Source organism: Tupaia chinensis, unplaced genomic scaffold (genome assembly GCF_000334495.1).
Source record: "Tupaia chinensis unplaced genomic scaffold, TupChi_1.0 Scaffold000275_1, whole genome shotgun sequence".
NCBI lineage: Eukaryota > Metazoa > Chordata > Mammalia > Scandentia > Tupaiidae > Tupaia > Tupaia belangeri.
The window spans coordinates 8,170,595-8,190,096 of record NW_006159757.1 but is presented as its reverse complement, the minus strand read 5'-3'; the positions used below and the strand labels follow the sequence as shown (position 1 = coordinate 8,190,096).

The 19,502-nt window shown below is 39.3% G+C and overlaps 1 protein-coding gene across 3 annotated transcripts in view; it reads left to right on the top strand.

The window, feature by feature from the left end:
- The window catches only part of RBM17 (RNA binding motif protein 17), a 32,557-nt gene that overhangs the window by 4,689 nt on the left and 8,366 nt on the right, over window positions 1-19,502 (top strand). For all 3 annotated transcript variants that reach the window (XM_006150057.3, XM_014588414.2, XM_014588415.2), the window contains exons 2-7: window positions 4,550-4,687; window positions 8,164-8,280; window positions 12,685-12,851; window positions 14,147-14,244; window positions 17,208-17,264; window positions 18,935-19,076. In XM_006150057.3, the coding sequence (XP_006150119.1) occupies window positions 4,565-4,687; window positions 8,164-8,280; window positions 12,685-12,851; window positions 14,147-14,244; window positions 17,208-17,264; window positions 18,935-19,076 (704 nt within the window). In that variant the 5' untranslated portion in view covers window positions 4,550-4,564. The remainder of the gene's footprint in view (window positions 1-4,549; window positions 4,688-8,163; window positions 8,281-12,684; window positions 12,852-14,146; window positions 14,245-17,207; window positions 17,265-18,934; window positions 19,077-19,502) is intronic.

Genomic DNA, 19,502 nt, shown 5'->3' with positions numbered 1-19,502 from the left:
GCAATGATGAGAGTTGGTTAAACATTGCGTTCTTAGTTGGAAGAACTCTGTTGGAGGCAGAGATGCTCTACGTGAATTGATTTTTAATCACCAGATTTAGGAAAATATTTGTCAAAGTTGCCGTGTTAGGGGGATGTGCTAGTGCTGACTAATGTTATTTCATTTTCTCCCATCCCTTAGTGCTGGCTTTTTTTTTTTTTTTTTTTTTTTTAGCTTTTTTTTAAATTGTGATAAAATATGTGTAACATTAAAGTTACTGCTTTAACTATTTATAAGGGTACAGTACTGTGGCAGTATGCATATTGTATATTTATCTCCAGATCCTTTATTCTTTAGCTTTCTGGAGGGCCCTGTGGACATCGCTTACTTTTACCGCTGATTCATATGACTACATATACTGTTTATTCTATTATTAATATATAATAAATGTTTATTAAATGTATGCAAAAATTGGAAGATGCAAAAATGAATAAGCTAATATTTTATTTTAAAAGAAATCTTTTATTTAACTTGTTTATTTATTTTAATTTTGATCAGGGAGGGACAGAGCAAGAGAGAGAGGGAAAGTGAGAAAGCAAGCCACAAGGTCTGAGACTTGAACTGCAGTTGGGCTTGTGGGAGTCCCGTGCCCTTAACTACCACACCACCTGGTGGCCCCATGAATGAGCTAATCTTGCCCCTTCTAGTTTAGTGGACATTTGGTAAATCTGTGTGTGTGTGTGTGTGCGTGCGTGCGTGTGCATGCGCGCGTGTGCACCTACTGCAGAGTGGGTGTGCTTACCAGAGAGAGAGGGAGAGAAGAAAGCATCCCCTATGAACGGTCATGCTATACTTCGCTTTGTGACCGATTAAATGAAGGGGGCTCAAAAGATTAAGTCATTTCTAAAGCAATTTTTTGGGGGAACCACAGTGTGAAGGCTGGATGCTCAGTATTATTTTCTTTGCTATTGCCTTGAGTTTTTCCAGATTATAGTCAAAGGATATGCTTCTAGATATGAACAGTGAGCTTTGGATGCTAGGTAAGCTGAAAGAAAAGTTCACGAAAGCCTTAGAAGCTATTTAGTCCAGTTGTCTTCCTTCTGGCCAAAGTAATTTTTTTAAAGAGAGATTTCTGCTGTAAGGTGCGTGTGCTCGCTGGAGAGACAGAGAGACAGAAAGCAAGAAATCACCTCCCAGGCGGGATGGCCATGCCACAATCCCTACTCCTCCATCTTTTTCTTGGGATCCTGGCATGCGCGCACATGCACCTGGCGGGAGATTTAAGCTGCCATGTCCAGGACTCCAACACAACGATTGACTATGTGGGAGTCCAGTGATGAAACCATTATGCCATCTGCTGGTCCCTGGCCAAAGTAATTGTTGACCAGAAAATTCTAGATATGGATTGGAAGGGCTTTGCAAATAGAGTATTAGCTGGGCATTTGGCCTCAATTCCTATTCAGCTCTGGGTTAAACACTGATTTAGTCTGTGGGTAGTACCCAAGACAAACTGAATCTAGGTTTTCATGGAGTTTATAATAGAGTGCATTAAAAGATTCTGGGGACTGGCAGATGGTGTAATGGTTACATAGCTGGACTCTCACATAGTCAACCGTGGTTCGAGAGATGGCGGCGTGTAACTCATGCGTGATGTGTGTGTGTGTGTGTGTGTGTGTGTGTGTGTGTGTGTGTGTGTGCGTGGTATGACCATCCCACCTTGTGGGGTGATTTCTCAATTTCTGTCTCTTTGTCTCTCTGGTGAGCACACACACCCTATAACGACAACAAAAAAAAATTCTGAAGTGGACCCCAGGGGGATTAGCTCTAACATTTTGAAGACATGGTCATATTTTAGCCACACTTATTAAAAAAAGGGTTCCTTGCTTTTTCTTAATTTTGCTTTGGTGCATCAAGCTTAATGTTCCAAGGCATGGCCAAGCTCCTGAATCCAACTTTCTCTTTGGCACTGATGGCAGTGGGCCTGCCCTGTTGGATATACAGCAAAAGCCGAGATGGAGAATTGTCGGAGAGCTTTAACAGGGAGTAGGAATAGTAGGCCTCCCTCCATTTTTGTGTTATTTCTTAGTGCAATCAGCCGCCAATGCCCTTGGTGCTCTGCTTTTATAAGCCCTGCTTCTCCGCTGCCTTGGGGATTTCTCACTTAGAAATCAGAAAGGAGAGAGTCAGTATAAGTAATAAGAAGGTTCACGTATGGACTGGAAGAAACCGAAAAGTGGCGGCTGCCTTGTGGGGAACTGATTTCAGGCAGGGAGCTATGTACTTTTGATCAGAGCAGTATTCTGAAGGAATGTAAGTTGGTGTCCACTCCCTGTCCCTCACCCAGACAGTGTGGACTAAGGTGTTGGATACTGGTATTGGGAGTGCTAAGTGGTAAGCCACACCAGAGAGAAATGTTTGACCTCAGTCAGGTCTAAGAGGGGCGTAAATGTTTTCTTCTCTTCTGTATCATTTTTCTTCTTCTGCATAACAGAATACAAGTGGAATAGGAGTTTGTATGGCACAGATTCTATGGAAAGTGTCATCTGAGCCCCTGAAAACTGACAGGTTTTTGTTTTGTTTTGTTTTGGGTTTTTTTGAGAGGTTTTTGCCATAGGGCATGTGCACTCGCCAGAAGGACAGAGGGAGACAGAGAGCCAGAAAGTGAGAAATCACCCCCCAGGGGGAATGGCCATGCTGCAGTCCCTTCTCCTCTTGGGATCTTGGGTACGCACTCACATGTGCCCGGTGTGAGTTTAAGTCACTGGGTCCGGGACTCGAACCTCAGTTGACTACATGGGAGTCCAGTGAAATAGCCATTACGCTAACTGCTGGGCCCTCAGAACGGACAGTGTTTTGAAACATGTCCTTAAGTTGGGAACTACTGTGCTAATTAAGCATTTATTTTCATTTTATGGATTTTGTTTTAAATTTGTTTTCCGCCTATGAGAAAGAGATTGATTTCTTATTTTAAGAAATGGGCCATGTTGGTGGGTTTTAGAATGTTGAAGTTTTTAAAAGTTGGCAGTTGGGATTTACTAGCAAGAGTTCTGGAGTAAGCCTTTCTGGGTTGTAAGGAGCTTCCCACTGTGACCTTGGGCAGATTAAGCCCTAAACCCCAGTGTCCTCATCTCTAATGTACTGGGCTTTAATGGTACCTTTTACAGTTACTGCATAGCACCATACCTGGCCTGCCAAGGTTCAGCGAGTACTGACTATTACGGTTTCTGTTTTATTGATTTGCTGTAGAGCATGTGTGCCCGTTGAGAGAGACAGTATAAGGGGATGGGGTATGAGAGAGCCTCCCCCAGGGGAATGGCCATACTGCAATCCCTTCTCCTCCATTTGTCTCTGGATTTTTGGTGCGCATGCACAGAGACCAGCATGTTTTTCAAGCTACCATATCTTTTTTCCTTTCAAGAGATTTTTGCTATAAGGCATGTGCACTTGCTGAGAAACATAGACAGAAAGAGAGAAATCACCCCCCGGGGGGGTTGGCCACAGTCTCTTCTCCGTTCTCTTCTCAAGATTTTGGGCATGCATGTACATGTGCCTGGCATGAGTTTCAAGATGCCAGGTCCAGGACTTGAACTGCTGTGGACCAGGATCTTAACCACTACGCCACTTGTTGTCCTGCAAGCCACTGTGTCTTGAACTGTGCAGTTGGCCCTGTGGGATCCAGCTGCCTAACCACCGTACCACCAGCTGGCTTAACTCTTACTGTTTGTGTGTGTGTTTGTGTGTTCTCTTCTGCAAAGACACTGTATATTGTCATTCACATGTAGGTTGTTGTTCATGTCTTTATAATCAGTGTCATTAAAGATTACAAAATTCTACTTAGTGGGACATGAAGAAGTCAGGGTATTTACGCTGTAATTCATCTACACAACCCCTCCAGCAAGCAGTCATAACTTGAAAAATTATAGTATCTGTAAATAATTTCTGACTTTTTTTCTTTTTTCTAGGAATTTGTTTAAATTTCATTACAAAATGTAACTAATTCTGTTAATCAACGTGGTAACTGTTGTTTTTGTAGGACTTTTTGCTATTGAAATAAATAGAATTTTTAAAAAGTGTATAAGAGCATCCATCTCAACTCATGCTGTAGAACCAAAAGATTTCCTTCATGAATCACTTGACCCATGTGATTTTGTAGCTGAAAAAGTTAATCCTAGAGGTTTATTTTTTAAAAAAGAATTAACTTACTTATTTAATTTAATTTGTTGTTATTATTTTGTTAATTTAACCAGAGAGACAGAGAAAGGGAAAGTGAGAAAGTAAGCCGCCAAGTCCGAGACTTGAACTGCATTCACCCATGTGGGAATCCAATGCCTCTAACCACCGTGGCCCCCATAGAAGTTTATTTTTAAATAATACATGGGTGTGGCTTAATGTATTAGAAAGAGCCCCGCATGGGTGCTACCTGGAGTTTTGCCTCTTTCACTGAAGGTCTTGGACTTTTTACCTGTAAAATTCCATGATTTAAAATAAAATTCATTTATTTTAAAGCAGAAAAACCTAAAATCTTCACTGTATTTTGTATTGTTAAATCTTTACTCCCCTTGCCTTTCAGCACTAAATTGAAAAGATGTCCCTGTACGATGACCTGGGAGTGGAGACTAGTGACTCAAAGACAGAAGGCTGGTCTAAAAACTTCAAACTTCTGCAGTCTCAGCTGCAGGTGAAGAAGGCAGCGCTCACTCAAGCAAAGGTAAAGACAGACTTGGTGCAGGGGAGCAGGATTCTTCAGAGGAGTTAAAGGAAGCGCTTATTCGCTTGCCTTTTCATTGGGTAGCATTAAAGATTTATAAAGGGAGAGGAAGGAAGAGGAGGAGAAGGTCACTTTGTCTCTCTTAGCTCCTGGGAATAGAAATATTTCATGGGATAGGAATAAAGGAACACATCTCTATCTCCAGCAATGATACTGGTTTTGTACTCCAGTATGTCTAAATTCAGAACTTGTTTAAAGTGCTGAGTCTCTAGCCATTTTCTAATATCCTGCTAGTTTATGGTTTTAGGCAGGGTTCTGAGAGTGTTTAAGTAGCATTTGTGCTGGTTTGGATGTGGTTTAGAAGCAGCACTTTGAGGAAAAAGCTGTACAGAATAATTAAGCTGCTGCATGTGCATTATTGAGGGCTCCGCTTAGCTGTGAGTTGGGTAGGCTTGTGTAGTCTGGGTGGTAATTGCTTTTTTCCTGTTGTATATGTGTTAGGCATTGACAGTATCCTTGAAATAATTCAACATGTAAAACATTAAAACATTTTCTTAACTGGATATTTATTATTAAAATGTTAGGAGTGAGAATGGTATTATGGTATCCTTACTGTTTTAAGAGTCCTTATGTTTTAGAGCTGGAGCCTCAACAGAGGCTATATGTTCCCCAAACAAGGCAAATAGCATTTTTAGGAAGTGAAGAAATCTCGCTCTTCTTATGCATAAAGCACAGGCATAAACACCGTACACAAACAGGTGATGCTGTAGTTATGGCGTTCAAATTGTATAGATAGGGGAAATTTATTAAAAAGCTTCTTGAGTGGGAAGGCAGTAATAAAGGGAAGATTGAGTATAACTACTTAATACATACTGAAATATTGATAAAGTGGTTTAATTTCCTGGGATTTACTTTAAAATAATCCAGTCTCGGACAGGGGAGGTAAGAACATACATAAAATTGGGCAGTAGAAGCACAGAGACATATTAATTTGTTCTCTTTAGCTTTGTGTTTGAAGTTTTTCCATAATTAAGTTTGTTTTTTATTTTATTTTATTTTTTCCTTTTAGTTTTGCTATAGGGCATGTGTACTTGCAGGTGAGAAAGAGGGAAAGCTCGAAATTGTCCTCCAGGGGAGTGGCTTGCTGCAATCCATTCTCCTCTCAGGATTCTTGGCATACATGCACACATACCTGGAATGTTCTCAGGCTACCAGATCTGGACCTTCAGCTGCTCAGTTAGGCATGTGGGATACAGCACCTTAACCACCACACCGGCTCGCCCTGTGGGCATTGTTGTATTTGAGAAATACGAGTGCTTATTTTGAACCTTTTGTAGAGAGTGAAAATTTGTGACACTTTAAACTGTGAAATGGGGGAAATGAAACCCTTACAATTGAAAGATCCAATGATCACCACCACCATGTGATCAGCTGTAGCATTACTGGTAGACAAACTGGCATAGCCTGCCTGCCGGGGTGATGCAGGGTAAAGTGTACCATCTCACCTGTCAGGTGTTCTTGCCGAAAAGCATTTACCCTGAATCAAAGTAAGCTTTTAACATCCACTTTTCAGAAATTACAGGGCATAGAGGAATGAGTCAGACTAGACCACCAGGAAGTTATTACACAGGTCTAGAATTTGGGACATTTACAAGATAGTGTCGGGAGAAAAGGAGCTGAAGATGTTGATAGAGACAGAGAAGTGAGACTGTTAGAAATTAAGATGCTTAAAAACCAAATGTGTTTTAGGAACTTTGGTAGGATCCTGTTTTTTTTGTTTGTTTGTTTGTTTGTTTGTTTTGAGAGGTTTTTGCCATATGGTGCATGCGCTCGCCAGACAGAGAGAGAGACAGAGAGACAGAAAGCGAGACATCCCCCCCCCCAGGGGCGATGGCCACGCTGCAATCCCTTCTCCTCCGTTCTCCTCTTGTGATCTTGGGCACGCACGCACACACACCCGGTGTGAGTTTTAAGCCACCGGGTCCGGGATGTGAACCGTGGTCGACTACATGGGAGTCCAGCAACATAGCCATTACGGTAACTGCTGGTCCCGGATCCTGGTTTTAAAAATAAAAAAAATTAGCTGTTTAAAAGATAATTTGAGAAAAACTTAGAAAATCTGCCAATGAACTGGTTGCGAAATGATACTGAGAAATTACTGATTTTATTAGGTGTATGTGGTTATGTGGGGATGAGTATGTGGTGTGGTAATTAAGGCACTGGACACTCCCACATGGCCGATCATGGTTTGAGCGCATGTGGTGGCTTGCTCTCTCACTTTCCCTCCCTCCCTCTCTCTCTCTGTGTCTCTTTTCTGGTCAAATTAAAATGAATGATTGAATAAATAAAATTAAATAATTATTTTTAAAAAAGTATGTGGTTATGTGGGAGAATGTAGTTATTTTTTCTTTTTTAAAAGAATTATTTTATTTAACTTTATTTATTTATTTTAATTTGACCAGAGAGAGACAGAATGAGAGAGAGAGAGAGAGAGAGAGAGGGAAAGTGAGAAAGCAAGCTACCAGGTCCAGGATGAACCACGTTGGCCATGTGGGTATCCATTGCCCCCAATCACCACATCACCTGCCAGCCCCAAGAATGTGGTTTTAAGAAATGAGGGGTAAGAGTTAGCAGGTGACATAGTGGTTAAGGTGCTTGACTCCCACACGGTTGACCTGGTTTGAGTCTTGAGTCTGTTGACTTTAAACTCATGCTGGGCATGTGTGTCTGCATGTCCAAAATCCCAAGAGGAGAATGGAGGAGATGGGATTGTGGTGTGGCCAATCCCCCTGGGGGGTAATATCTCACTTTCTCTCTCTCTCTCTTTCTATGTTTCCAACAAGTGCATATGCCCTATAGAAATATCTTAAAACAAAAAAAGAAATGAGTAGTAAAATGTCATGATGTCTCCACTTTCTTTCGAATCATTTAGCAAAAATAGTTATAGAGTAAAGAAAAATGGTAAAACAATGGTTGAATGTATATGAATGATTATTTTCTTAAATTTTTTTTTTTCCTGTAGGCTCATAATGGAATGGGTATGGCAGGATCTCATACTAGTGGGTAGGAGAAAACTTTAATCCCAAGTATCTTTTGCTCAGGATATTAAAGTGTACCCATTACTTGGGAAAAATCCACACAGGTTAAAATCGTGATGTACAACAGATTTGCCTTCCTTGGTCAAATGAAGAGTCCAACATAGAGCTTTTTTCACATTTTTTTTCACATGTAAATTTAAATGAAAGCAACTGAGCTTACTGTAAACTTTGCAGAAAACCTGGTAGTTTTAAAAACAGCTAAAGAAAATAGTGTATGATTATATCAATAGTAATAATTAAAGGCTATTGTTTTAAGATGATGATTTTCTTATATCTTAAAGGTTTATTACACATACCAGGAAAAAAATCTTTGTTGAAAAATAGTATGAATTTTAATCTGAAATGTCAGTATGCTTTTCTTATTTTTGTTGATTGCAGAGCCAAAGGACAAAACAAAGTACAGTCCTTGCCCCAGTCATTGACTTAAAGCGAGGCGGCTCCTCAGACGACCGACAAATTGTGGACACCCCACCTCATGTAGCAGCTGGGCTGAAGGTGAGTCCATACATGCCTGTGACTTGGGTACTGTTTCCTGCCGTGTGTTTTAATCACGAGGGTCTTAATCTTCTCATGTCAGCCTCCCAGGTAGCTGGGACTCCCTGGCTTGTATAGTTTGTTTTACATACGTGTCACTTTAACAGGTTGTGTCCTCAGGGACCTTTCTAGCTAGTATTATTTCCAAATACTTTCTACTTTTATTTTAAAACATTTATCTATTTAAAATTGTTTGTTATGGAAATATTAGAAACTTGAAATGTGCAAAAACAAGACCTTTAGTCCACCTTCCAGAAATTAAAAATTTTTTATTTTGGGGGGCCGGCAGGTGGCATGGTGGTTAAAGACGTTGGACTCCCACATGGCTGACCGTAATTCGAGTCCCGGATCTAGCTGCTTGCGTTCTTACTTACCCTCTATCTCTTTTGGTCAAATTAAAATTAATTAATTAATTAATTAAAGTTAAATAAATTAATTTTTAAAAATATGTATTTTGGAATACCATTCCATTTTATGCCTTTTCCACCTATTATTCTCTATCTTTTCTCACTTAATCTGCGTCAGGAAATGTGGGATCATATAATCATTTTAATGGTTTCACTATGTTACTGAGTATGGACATACTATATCTAATTCCTTTAATTCTTGATATATGGATTATTTCTAATTTTTGCTATCATAATCGATGTTAACACTGTTTTATTATGGAATAAAAGAGAAAGGTTTTTTTTTTTTTAAAAACGAAACACTCATACCACTTCAACTTTTATTACCCCAGTGATTGTACATAGGCTTAAAAATAAACCAACGTGGGGACCAGCAGGTGGCATGGTGCTGGACACTCCCACATGGCCAACCATGGTTCGAGTCCCAGACCTGGTGGCTTGCTTTCTCATTGTCTCTCCCCCTCGCCGCCTCCTGTGTGTCTCTTTCTGGTCAAATTAAAAAATAAGTGAATGAATAAATATTAAATAATTCTTTTAAAATAAATAAATAAATAAACCAACATGGCAACTCACTATAAACTTGGTCAGTGACGGTGAGGAAGATCAGGAAAAGGATAACTCAAATTATAATTAAAGCTATTCAAAACAAAGTGTAGATGGATTTAATAGAAACTGTAGTTAATAGTACACCTACTATTTAGGCATACCTTTGTCTTCCCACAGATAGCATTCAGATGTGACTATAGTAGGTTAAACAACACTATACATTTCAAAAAATAGCTGAATGAAAAATGATGATAAAGTTAATAATAGATAATGGTGTTATTGTTTGAGTGTTTCTGACTGAGGTGCTTGCATTCACCCCGATTCCCATACTCCTCGCTGTTACTCACAGGCGCTGAGTCGTGGTCCCGGGTGCTTGCACTCTCCTGTATTTCCTTCCCCTGTGGCTGTTCTGTCTCATTCTCGTCTGCTCCTCACCGTACTCCCGTTCTAGACAGGCTGGGTTTAACTCCTGGCAGCTGTTCTGGCCAGAGGAACTCGTGCTGCTCCTAAGGGCTAATAGTCCTTGAAGAGGGAAGGCACCCCACAGTGGAAGTGTTTTTTTTTTTTTTTTTTTCTGATTCTTAATCACTTAACTTTTTTTGTGTGTAAATTTAACACCTAATTTTTTTACTACATCTAGTCAAAAACTGGTTCATCATCTCTGTATTGATCCTGGTACTTGTAATGTTGTTTTTACCCCCATTTAATCAATGAACACTTTTTTTCTTGCTCCAAAGTTTTCATGACCTGTTTTTAATTGTGAAATACTTCCATCAAGTGAATGCATCCTAATTTACACAAGTATTCCCAAACCGTAGATCCACCTAGATCTCTTATGTTGTCATTATAGATAAATAACACTAATGAGTATCTCTTCAGAGAGCTTTCTATGTATTTATTTTCTTAGTATAGATTTCCAGAGGGGGCATTAAGAGGTCAGTCATTTTTATGGTCAATTTGTTTTAGTACCAGCTGTTCCCAGCAGTACACCATGCCACCTACAATATATAAATATTTTCAGTATTACCCCATTTTCCCTTCCTCAACATTGGGGTATTAACTGCTTTATTATTTTTTTTTTAATTGGACAGATTGCTGTATTCTTTAAAGCATTTAGGAAAATGTAACCCATTGTTAAATTTAGCAGGATTTATATGGTAAAAATTTGTTTCCTTTCACATTTTGAAATGACAGAAAGTTGACCTTCATTTTGACTTAACCTTCATTTTGACAGTTTCTCCTAGGCACTTTGTGATAATACTTTTATATGAATTGAATGACTGCTTATTAGTTTTTCTTCAGTCACATGCTTTTGTGTTTTTAAAATGTCTTCTATATGAATATAAATACATAACTACCATTTGGGAGCCCTGTGTTAAGTACATTTTTTAGTGATGGGGCTTTTACTCTTTGAATCATAGGGTTTCCTTATTTTCAGTCCTAAGGATATGATGAAGCATTTCTTCACAGTACAAAATGTCAAATCAGTGCTGACCCCACAGTCTAGTGGTTAAAAGAGTCTGATCCCACATGGCCCACCCCAGTTTGAATCCTGGACTTAATGGCTTGAAAAACACAATGGGCATGCACACATACTCACACACACACTCACACTCAGAATCCTGACAGGATGGAGAAATGAAAGAGAAAGGATTGCAATGTAACTACACCCCACTGAGGGTGCCTTCTCTCTTCCACTCTTTATCTGAGGAGGAGGGGCACACACTACAGGAATTAAAAAAGAAAGAAAATCAAACCAAATCAACAGTAGACTAGCAGAAGTATTAGATCTAGATAAATAATTGTTGGTATTGAACATAAACTGTCTTGATCATATCAGTTTATAGTCATGCACAAAATACATTTTACAAACAACCATCTTGTCTTTGATGTTATTCCACACTGTCCTTTCTGAAAGATACACAAACGGGTCACCACAGGACACTAACCTTAACATGTACGTGCTCAAGCTATCCGTGTAGACAGTGAAGGCCTCTTGTTAGAGGGAAAAAAAAATTATGCTGGGAACCAGCAGTTAGCGTAATGGCTATGTCGCTGGATTCCCACGTAGTCGACCGTGGTTCACATCCCGGACCTGGTGGCTTAGAACTCACGCCGGGTGCGTGCCCAAGATCCTGAGAGGAGAATGGAGAAGGGATTGCGGGGTGACCATCCCCCCTGGGGGGTGATTTCTCGCTTTCTGTCTCTGTGTCTGTCTGTATCTTTCTGGCGAGCCCACGTACCCTATAGCGAAAACCTCTCAAAAAAAAAAAAAAAAAGAATTATGCTTAGAAAGCTACCTTTCTCAGAAAGTATGAAGGTTTTGCAAAGTTTGATTAGGGTTTATAGAACCACAGGTAATTTTTTTTGTTTGTTTGTTTTTGTTGTTGTTGCAAGGTTCTTGCTGTAGAGCGCATGTGCTCACCACACAGACAGAGACAGAGAGACAGAAAGCGAGAAATCACCCCCCAGGGGGGATGGCCACACCGCAATCCCTTCTCCTCCATTCTCCTCTCGGGACCTTGGGCACACATGCACACGTGCCTAGTGTGAGTTTAAGCCGCTGGGCCCAGGACTTGAACCGTGGTCGACTACGTGGGAGTCCAGCGACATAGCCATTACGCTAACTGCTGGTCCCGGAACCACAGGTAAATTGAGGCTACCCACCGAGGGTGAAGATCTGCCCTCTGCCTCCCTTTTGTTCTAATTTCTTCGTTATAAGTAACAAACGTAACTTATTTTCTCAAAGAGTTAGTCCAAGTTTCTAAATGTATAGGAGAAAAAAATGCAAAATGTTACCGTCTTTACCTGATCTTAGTGAACTTTATAAAAATTTTGCTGCTGGGAAGGGAATTAGAGCCAGTTGTGTCAAACTTAGTGCCTGAAATGCTGCTGACTGGGGAGAGATGTGCCAGGGAGTTTTAAAAGATACAAGGAAGCTTTCTAAAATGCTAATGTGTCACCTCCATGTAATCAGAACCCAAAGTTGTTCTGTTAAATGGTAACTACAAGAATGATTATGTTGTTTGTGGAATTTCTTTTTTTCCCATTTTCAGAGATATGCAAAAACTGAACTATTTGGTACTTTATTATAAATAATACATATTTTGCTTTCAAGTACTGGTGTCTTAAGTTTTAGTTGTGAGTGGTTTATCTGACTTCCAGGAAAGTGCCTTATGACTGATACTGTGGAACTAGTGCCAAACTAAGAGGTGAAATTCTTTGTAATGATTTGTTGCCACCTGGCTGGATGTGTGACTTCCTCAGGAATTTGTTTCCTCTTCTATAAAACAAAGATTGGAGCTAGATGTTCTTCAAGGTCACCTTTTATGTAATTCTTTGGCCTTTGTTCTATGAGTAACTTTGAAAGAGATGAAGGTGATACTTACTTTGATGTTTTTACTTTCCTCAGGACCCTGTTCCCAGTGGGTTTTCTGCAGGGGAAGTTCTGATTCCCTTAGCTGATGAATATGACCCTATGTTTCCTAATGATTATGAGAAAGTGGTGAAGCGCCAAAGAGAGGAACGACAGAGACAGCGGGAGCTGGAAAGACAAAAGGAAATAGAAGAAAGGGAAAAGTAAGGCCTCCTTTGGTTTTGGGGGTATTCTGCCATTGAAATGTTCATTTGAATGTTCAAGCATGAAGGCCAGCCCTGTAACACATTGGTTAAACACTGAGCAGAGGAAGCTGGATCCCATGTGATTGCCCAGGGTTCGTGTTTTCCATCTCAGGCAGTTTGAAAAACACATAGGGCACATGGGTGCTCACGATCCCAACATTATGGAGAATTGGGGAGAAGGAGATTGCCGCGTGTCCAGGGGTGTCTTCTCTCTTTCCCCACAGCCTTTTCTTTATGCCCACCCTGTAGCATTAGAAGAGAGAGAATATTAAAAAGTGTGAACTTTAGTGCTGTCTGTAAGGCTAGAGTTAGGCATGGTTGATTAAAGAATTTGTGATCGTGACAGCTCAGCATAGTAACATACTCGAGCACATTTCTAAGGACTCTGAAAACCTAAAGTATAACTTTTGGGTAAGTCATTAGAAAAATAACTTAGAAATTGGAAGTGGTTTTTTTTGTTTTGTTTTGTTTTGTTTTGTTTTTGCCTAAATTATGACTCTGCTACAATCAAAACTATTTAAAATGCTTAAAATGCTATTCTTAACCTTATCACTTCTGAGCCAGATTGGATTTTTAAAAAAATTTTTTTTTAATTTGCTAGAGAGGAAGAGAATGCACCCTACCCAACAGGGCATGGTCACGCTGCAATCCTCTTTTCTTTTATTTCTCTTTTCCTGCTGGATTTTGTGTGGACACATACACGTATGCCCAGCATGTTTTTCAAGCCTCTGGAGCAGGATTTGAACCTTGTCAGCCACCTGAGATCCAGCTCCCAATGCATAGCACTTAAACACTATGCTGTGGGGCTTGCAAAGTATGAGTAGCAGGATTTATTTATATTTTCTTCTTCTAAAAATATTTAATATTATTAAAAACTATGTATTAAATAGTTAATATACTGTTTATTGAATCATTTCATTAAATGATTCAGTAAGTGATTGTTTTTGAGAGAACCAAATATTAAACTATTACTATGTTGGTATGCTTTAAAATCAAAAGAGATAACATCAAGGAAACTTTTTTCTTGCTGGTTACACTCATGTACGTATTACATTTTTTCAGTTCTTCTTTTGAACTTTTATCACTTTTCATACTTTTACTGCTTTAGTCTTGAACCAGTTATGTTGTCTCTCATACCCCCTGCACATTAGTAATTCATTACATTTCTGGCCAAGAAGTCAAGGCGATAGCCCAGGTGTCCATCTCTAAATTGGCTCAGCTTTGATAAGCCCTTGTTTCCTTTATTACCATAGGAGACGTAAGGACAGACATGAAGCTAGTGGGTTTTCAAGACGACCGGATCCAGATTCTGATGAAGATGAAGATTATGAGCGAGAAAGGAGGAAAAGAAGTAAGAATGGACATAAATACGTGTAAACATGGCACAGGCTACTGTTTGCTTTTCACATTCAACTTGATAAGTGTTGGGTCCTCGGAAAAATCGTGGTGTGTTTCTCTATGCAAAAATGCATCATGACTTTTCCAATGACCCAGAAATAGACTTGGGTCCTTTTCCGTCTGAAATTCCAGCAGTATATGTTCGTGTAACAGTTTGTATTTACGTCATGTTTTAATACATATTCTTGGCCTTCACAATGATTCTAGCGTTTGTCTCTTGGACACTCACAGTCCTATTTGCCTGGTATCTTGAGTCCAGCTGCATTTCTGGTCAGCACTGAGCACAGAGCAGGTATTTGAACTAGCATGCGTGAACTTGAGGAAACTACTCTGTGTGTTGGTTTCTTTCATCTGTCTCGTGGGAGAGGAGGGTGACAGGAATTTGAAGTAGGTACTTTATCAGGGGCCTTTTCTTGCTGTAGTTTTGTTAGGATTATAATTGTTCAGTGAATGAATTTACAGTAATAACTAGCAGTGCTTTAATTTTTGAGCTAATGGAATGCTGCATCTAGCAACTGCATTGTGTCTTCATTACTGCAATTTCCTTGATACAGTTGACTAGTTTGGTTGGCAGATTGATTTCAATGAGAAATTTAAATCTTCTCCTTATCTACTAAATACCAGGCACTATTCTAAGCACTTTTTTAGAGAATATCTCCTTTTAACCTCACACCTCTAAGCAGCTTCATTATCATCCCCATTTTAAAGGTAAGAAGCTTGAGGCACAGAGGGTATAAGTACTTTATATATGTCCACTTTTTGTCTTGTCCTAGATGTTTATTTGATTAAATACCTCATTATGATCGGTATCTGAGACCTAAGAATAATATCACAAAACTTGAGTATATTCCTTTCTCCTTGAGTTCTGTTCTTTGATCAGCACTTCAGCAAATGTATATAGTAAATTAGGATGTTTCAGAATTTAAATTTTTAAAATATTTACTGAGCTTGAAAAGGACTAAATTTTTAAAATATTTACTGAGCTTGAAAATGTTAAGATTGAAATAACTTAAAATTAATTTTTCAAAGAAGTATTTATTGTTATTATTACTTTTTAAAAGTTTGCTACAGGGCCCACACAGAGAGAGAGAGAGAGAGGTAGTGAGAAAGCAAGCCACCAGGATAGAGAGAGAGTGCATGCAAGCCCCCAGGTCTGAGATTTGAACCACAGTCAACCATGTGTGGGAATCCAGCACTGTAACCACTATACCACCTACTGGCCCTGAAATAATTTAAAATTCCTAAGGTTTAAGTGCAGATAGGAATTAAATGTAATTGTAAAATATTTACCACATGCCAACTACTGGAATTAACATATATTTAGTGCATCTGTGTGTCAAGGATGTGTTACAATATTACATCCATTGTCTCAGCTAATCAGCAAATGCTTAATACATATGAATTTGTTTAGAATCTAGTATATAGGTTGGAGGTCTGTAGATCTCATCTTTCCAGCTTATAAGTTGCTGCTTTTTGTGAGGAGGCATACTGTCCATATATACATTTATTTTATTCTTAAACATTAGCAGGGACTATATAGCCACTAGTGAAAACTTCCTATTTGATCTGGTAGTCAGTCAAATAGAAAGGGAAGTAGTGACATTGTATCTGTTATGTATACCGCTGGTAACAGATTGATGTTCACATTTTAACTTGTTAGTAGCACATTTCCCATAATCACCTGCATTTTTTATATTGAACTTACTAGAGCAAATATACTTTTCATAACCAATCAGTAAATAATCATTCTTAAGTTTTAGTGACAAAGTTAAAGTGATCATAAGAATTAGTTCAAAGGAAATACATAAAAAGAGGCTTTGGTAAGCAGGTTCATATTTCCCTCTTTAAGAATTTTACGTTGTCCAGGTCAACTAATCATCTGGCTTCACAGTAGTGTTTGTTTTGTGAAACATTTTATGATGCTTCAGCTTAATTTTATAACCAATTTTTAATTTATATTTAATTTATTATTCCTGTGGTGATTAAGTGATCATATTTTTAAAAATTATTTTAACTTTATTTACTTATTTCTTCATTTTAATTTGACTGGAGAGGGACAGAGAGTGAGAAAGAGAGAGAAAGTGAGATAGCAAGTCGCCAGGTCCAGGGTCCAGGACTTGTACCGAAGTTGGCCATGTGGGAGTCCAGCGTCCTTAACCACCACGCCACCTGCCGGCCCCATGCTATGTATGCTAAGACTTAATATGTAATGAAAAATTCTTTACTGTCTACTCTTGTTTGCTTTTTGGTTCACAGATAGCAAATGGAAAGATCTCTTATTGTTTGTGTGTGCGTGCGCGAGCATGCGCTTCTCCATCATTCTCTGTGCAGGAAACAGCGGAAATTGTGACATGTCGCGGTTCTATAGGAGCCAGGAGCCGGGCAGACCCACATTTCCAAATAGGCATTTAGTTCCAGTAGTTTGTGTCCTGGAAAAGGAGCATAGGAAGGGAATTTTGGCATCACAGGGATCTGGGTTTATTTCTATTTCTGCCAATTTCTCATGCAAACTGGAAACATTGATACCTATTTCAAAGGTTTATAAAACCCAGAAAAGGATGTGTATATGAAAGTGCCTGTAAATAGTTATGTTACTCTTTTTTAAATGACTCTCAGTTCTTTGGGTTGTATCATTTTGCCTTAAAGTTAATTTGGTAACTACATTCTGGGGGTCTCGAATGTTTTTTATGAGGGGAAAAAACAAGAAAACAATTTTGTCTCTCTAGGTATTGTCAGTTTTCTACACTTTTAACCTTAGCTTCAGACATTAATTGTTTAGTTGTTAGGAAGGGGGATAAAGTAACATCTCCCTTTTTTCTTAGGGAGGTTGGTGATAAGAACAAGTGACATGTGTCGCAGTCCTTGGGAGTCTGGCATCAGAAACATTTTCTTTAATGGATAAATTTGTTTTTGCAGGCATGGGTGGAGCTGCCATTGCCCCACCTACTTCTCTTGTGGAAAAAGACAAAGAGTGTAAGTGGATCTGTTTCTTCCCCTGTTACTCTAATGCAAATCTTTAAGCCAATTATGGAGACTCTTTGACTCCAGAAGTTTCCTGAGTTTAGGAGGAAAAGCCTTGAAACCATCCTCTGACCCGGGTCCCTGAGCCCACCTATGGATCTGGGGCTGCTGCTTCCTTTTCCCCTAGTACTTAGACCTTGTAACATGTATCTCTGAGGCTTGTATTTGTATATAGTGTGGTCCCTCCTTTCATTTTTGTTTTGTTTTTTAGATTTTTGCCATAGGGTGCATGCCCTGGAGAGACAGTAAGAGAGAAAATGAGAAATCACCCCCAAGGGGGGTGGCCATGTTATAGTCCCTTCTCCTCCTTTATTCTGGTATTTGGGACATGAATACACACTTACCCTGCATGATTTTCAAGCCACTAGTCTAACTCAAACCATGGTTAGCCATGTGGGAGTCCAGTGTCTTAACCACCATGCCACCTGCTGACCCCGGGGTTCTCTTTTTAAAATAAATTTGATTAGTATTTTTCAACATTTCAGATTTGTTGTTAAGGTTCCTTTATAGTTAAGTTAAAAGAGCAGTGATCTGTTTACAATTTTTTCATGTTGTTAGTAGCTATTGTATTATTCATGACCTTCCACAAGGGGGCAGTGTCTTCCTTGAATTTATCTTTCAAATTCATGGAAGGTGTTGGTAGGAGTCCATTTAAGTACATTACCAAAACCTGACCACCCACTGTTTCATCTTTTAATAATTTCTTCTAGCATTTTGGATTGGAGTTTGATATGTCATCTGGGTCATTTTTCCGTGCTCTAAACTACCTCAAGAAGATGTAATCATCCACAGCACTCTTCCAATACCTGTTGCACTATTTACGTTATTTAAAAAAAAAAAGATAATTTAAAAAATATTTTAAAATACCAATTGTGTAAAAACAAATGACAAGCAATAAACCCTCACTGAAACCGATCTCTGAGAGTGGGGCCTAGGCATATGGATAGTTTTAAAGCTTCCTGTTGATTCTAGTATGTAGGGTTGAAAGCCACTAGACTGGTGTGTGTACCCTAAGCTCCAAGGTCTTTATGGTCTGTGAGGCTTGTGAGATAGCAGGGTACAGAAGATGCTGTGGGGATCAAAAGAGAGTTCAATTATATCTCCTTAGAACATAAAATCTTAAGGCCAGTAGGTGGCATGGTGGTTAGGGGCGCTAGATTCCCATATGGCCGACCGTGGTTTTAGTCTTTGACCTAGTGCCTTGCTTTCTCACTTTCTCTCTCTCTCTCTCTGTCTCTGTCCCTCTCTGGTTAAATAAAATAAGTAAATAAGTGAATGAATAAAGTTCAATAAAATAATTCTTTAAAAAACATAAGATCTTAAGGATTCTGGCAAGGATTATTATTTAAGAGAACTGTAAAGGACAAGTAACCTTTCGGTAAGATGTATAAACAGATGTATGAGGAGTTAAAAAATGTTGAAGCAAAGTTAGAATCAGGAAATTAGTGTTCTGCCTTTGTGTTTTAAAAAAGTCATGTGGAGACAAACTTGATTATTTTTTTCTTTTTTTGATAAAGCAAGAATATAGGTTAAATTAGTGTGAGATAAATAATTAGTGCCAATGTGGTTTCTAAATGTTTTCTGTAGTATTTTGGTGAGCCTACTTTGTTTTTCTTCCACAGTACCCCGAGATTTTCCTTACGAGGAGGACTCAAGGCCACGATCACAGTCTTCCAAAGCTGCTATTCCTCCCCCAGTGTACGAGGAGCAGGACAGACCACGGTCTCCAACTGGGCCCAGCAATTCCTTCCTGGCTAACATGGGGTAATGACTTCAAGTGTGCTTATCTAAGACACCATCAGAAGTCCTTGGAAACAGTATAAGGTGTTGCTAGCTCTTTCAGTAGATGTCTGGCAGTTTATTTGAAAATGAGGACATTCAGGTTTTTAGGGAGATACTTGGTATGTTTAGTCACACAGTGCCTTTTTCAAGAATGAGTGCTGGAACCAGTAGTTACTGGAGTAATGGCCATGTCACTGGACTCCCATGTAGTTGACCGCAGTTCAAGTCCTGGACCCAGCCGGGTGCATGTGTGTGCATGCCCAAGATCCTGAGAGGAGAATGGAGAAGGGATTGCAGAGTGGCCATTCCCCCTGGGGGGTGATTTCTCCCTTTCTGGCTCTCTGTCTCCCTCTGTCTTTCCGGTGAGTGCACGTGCCTTATAACAAAAACCGCATCCCCCCCACCCCC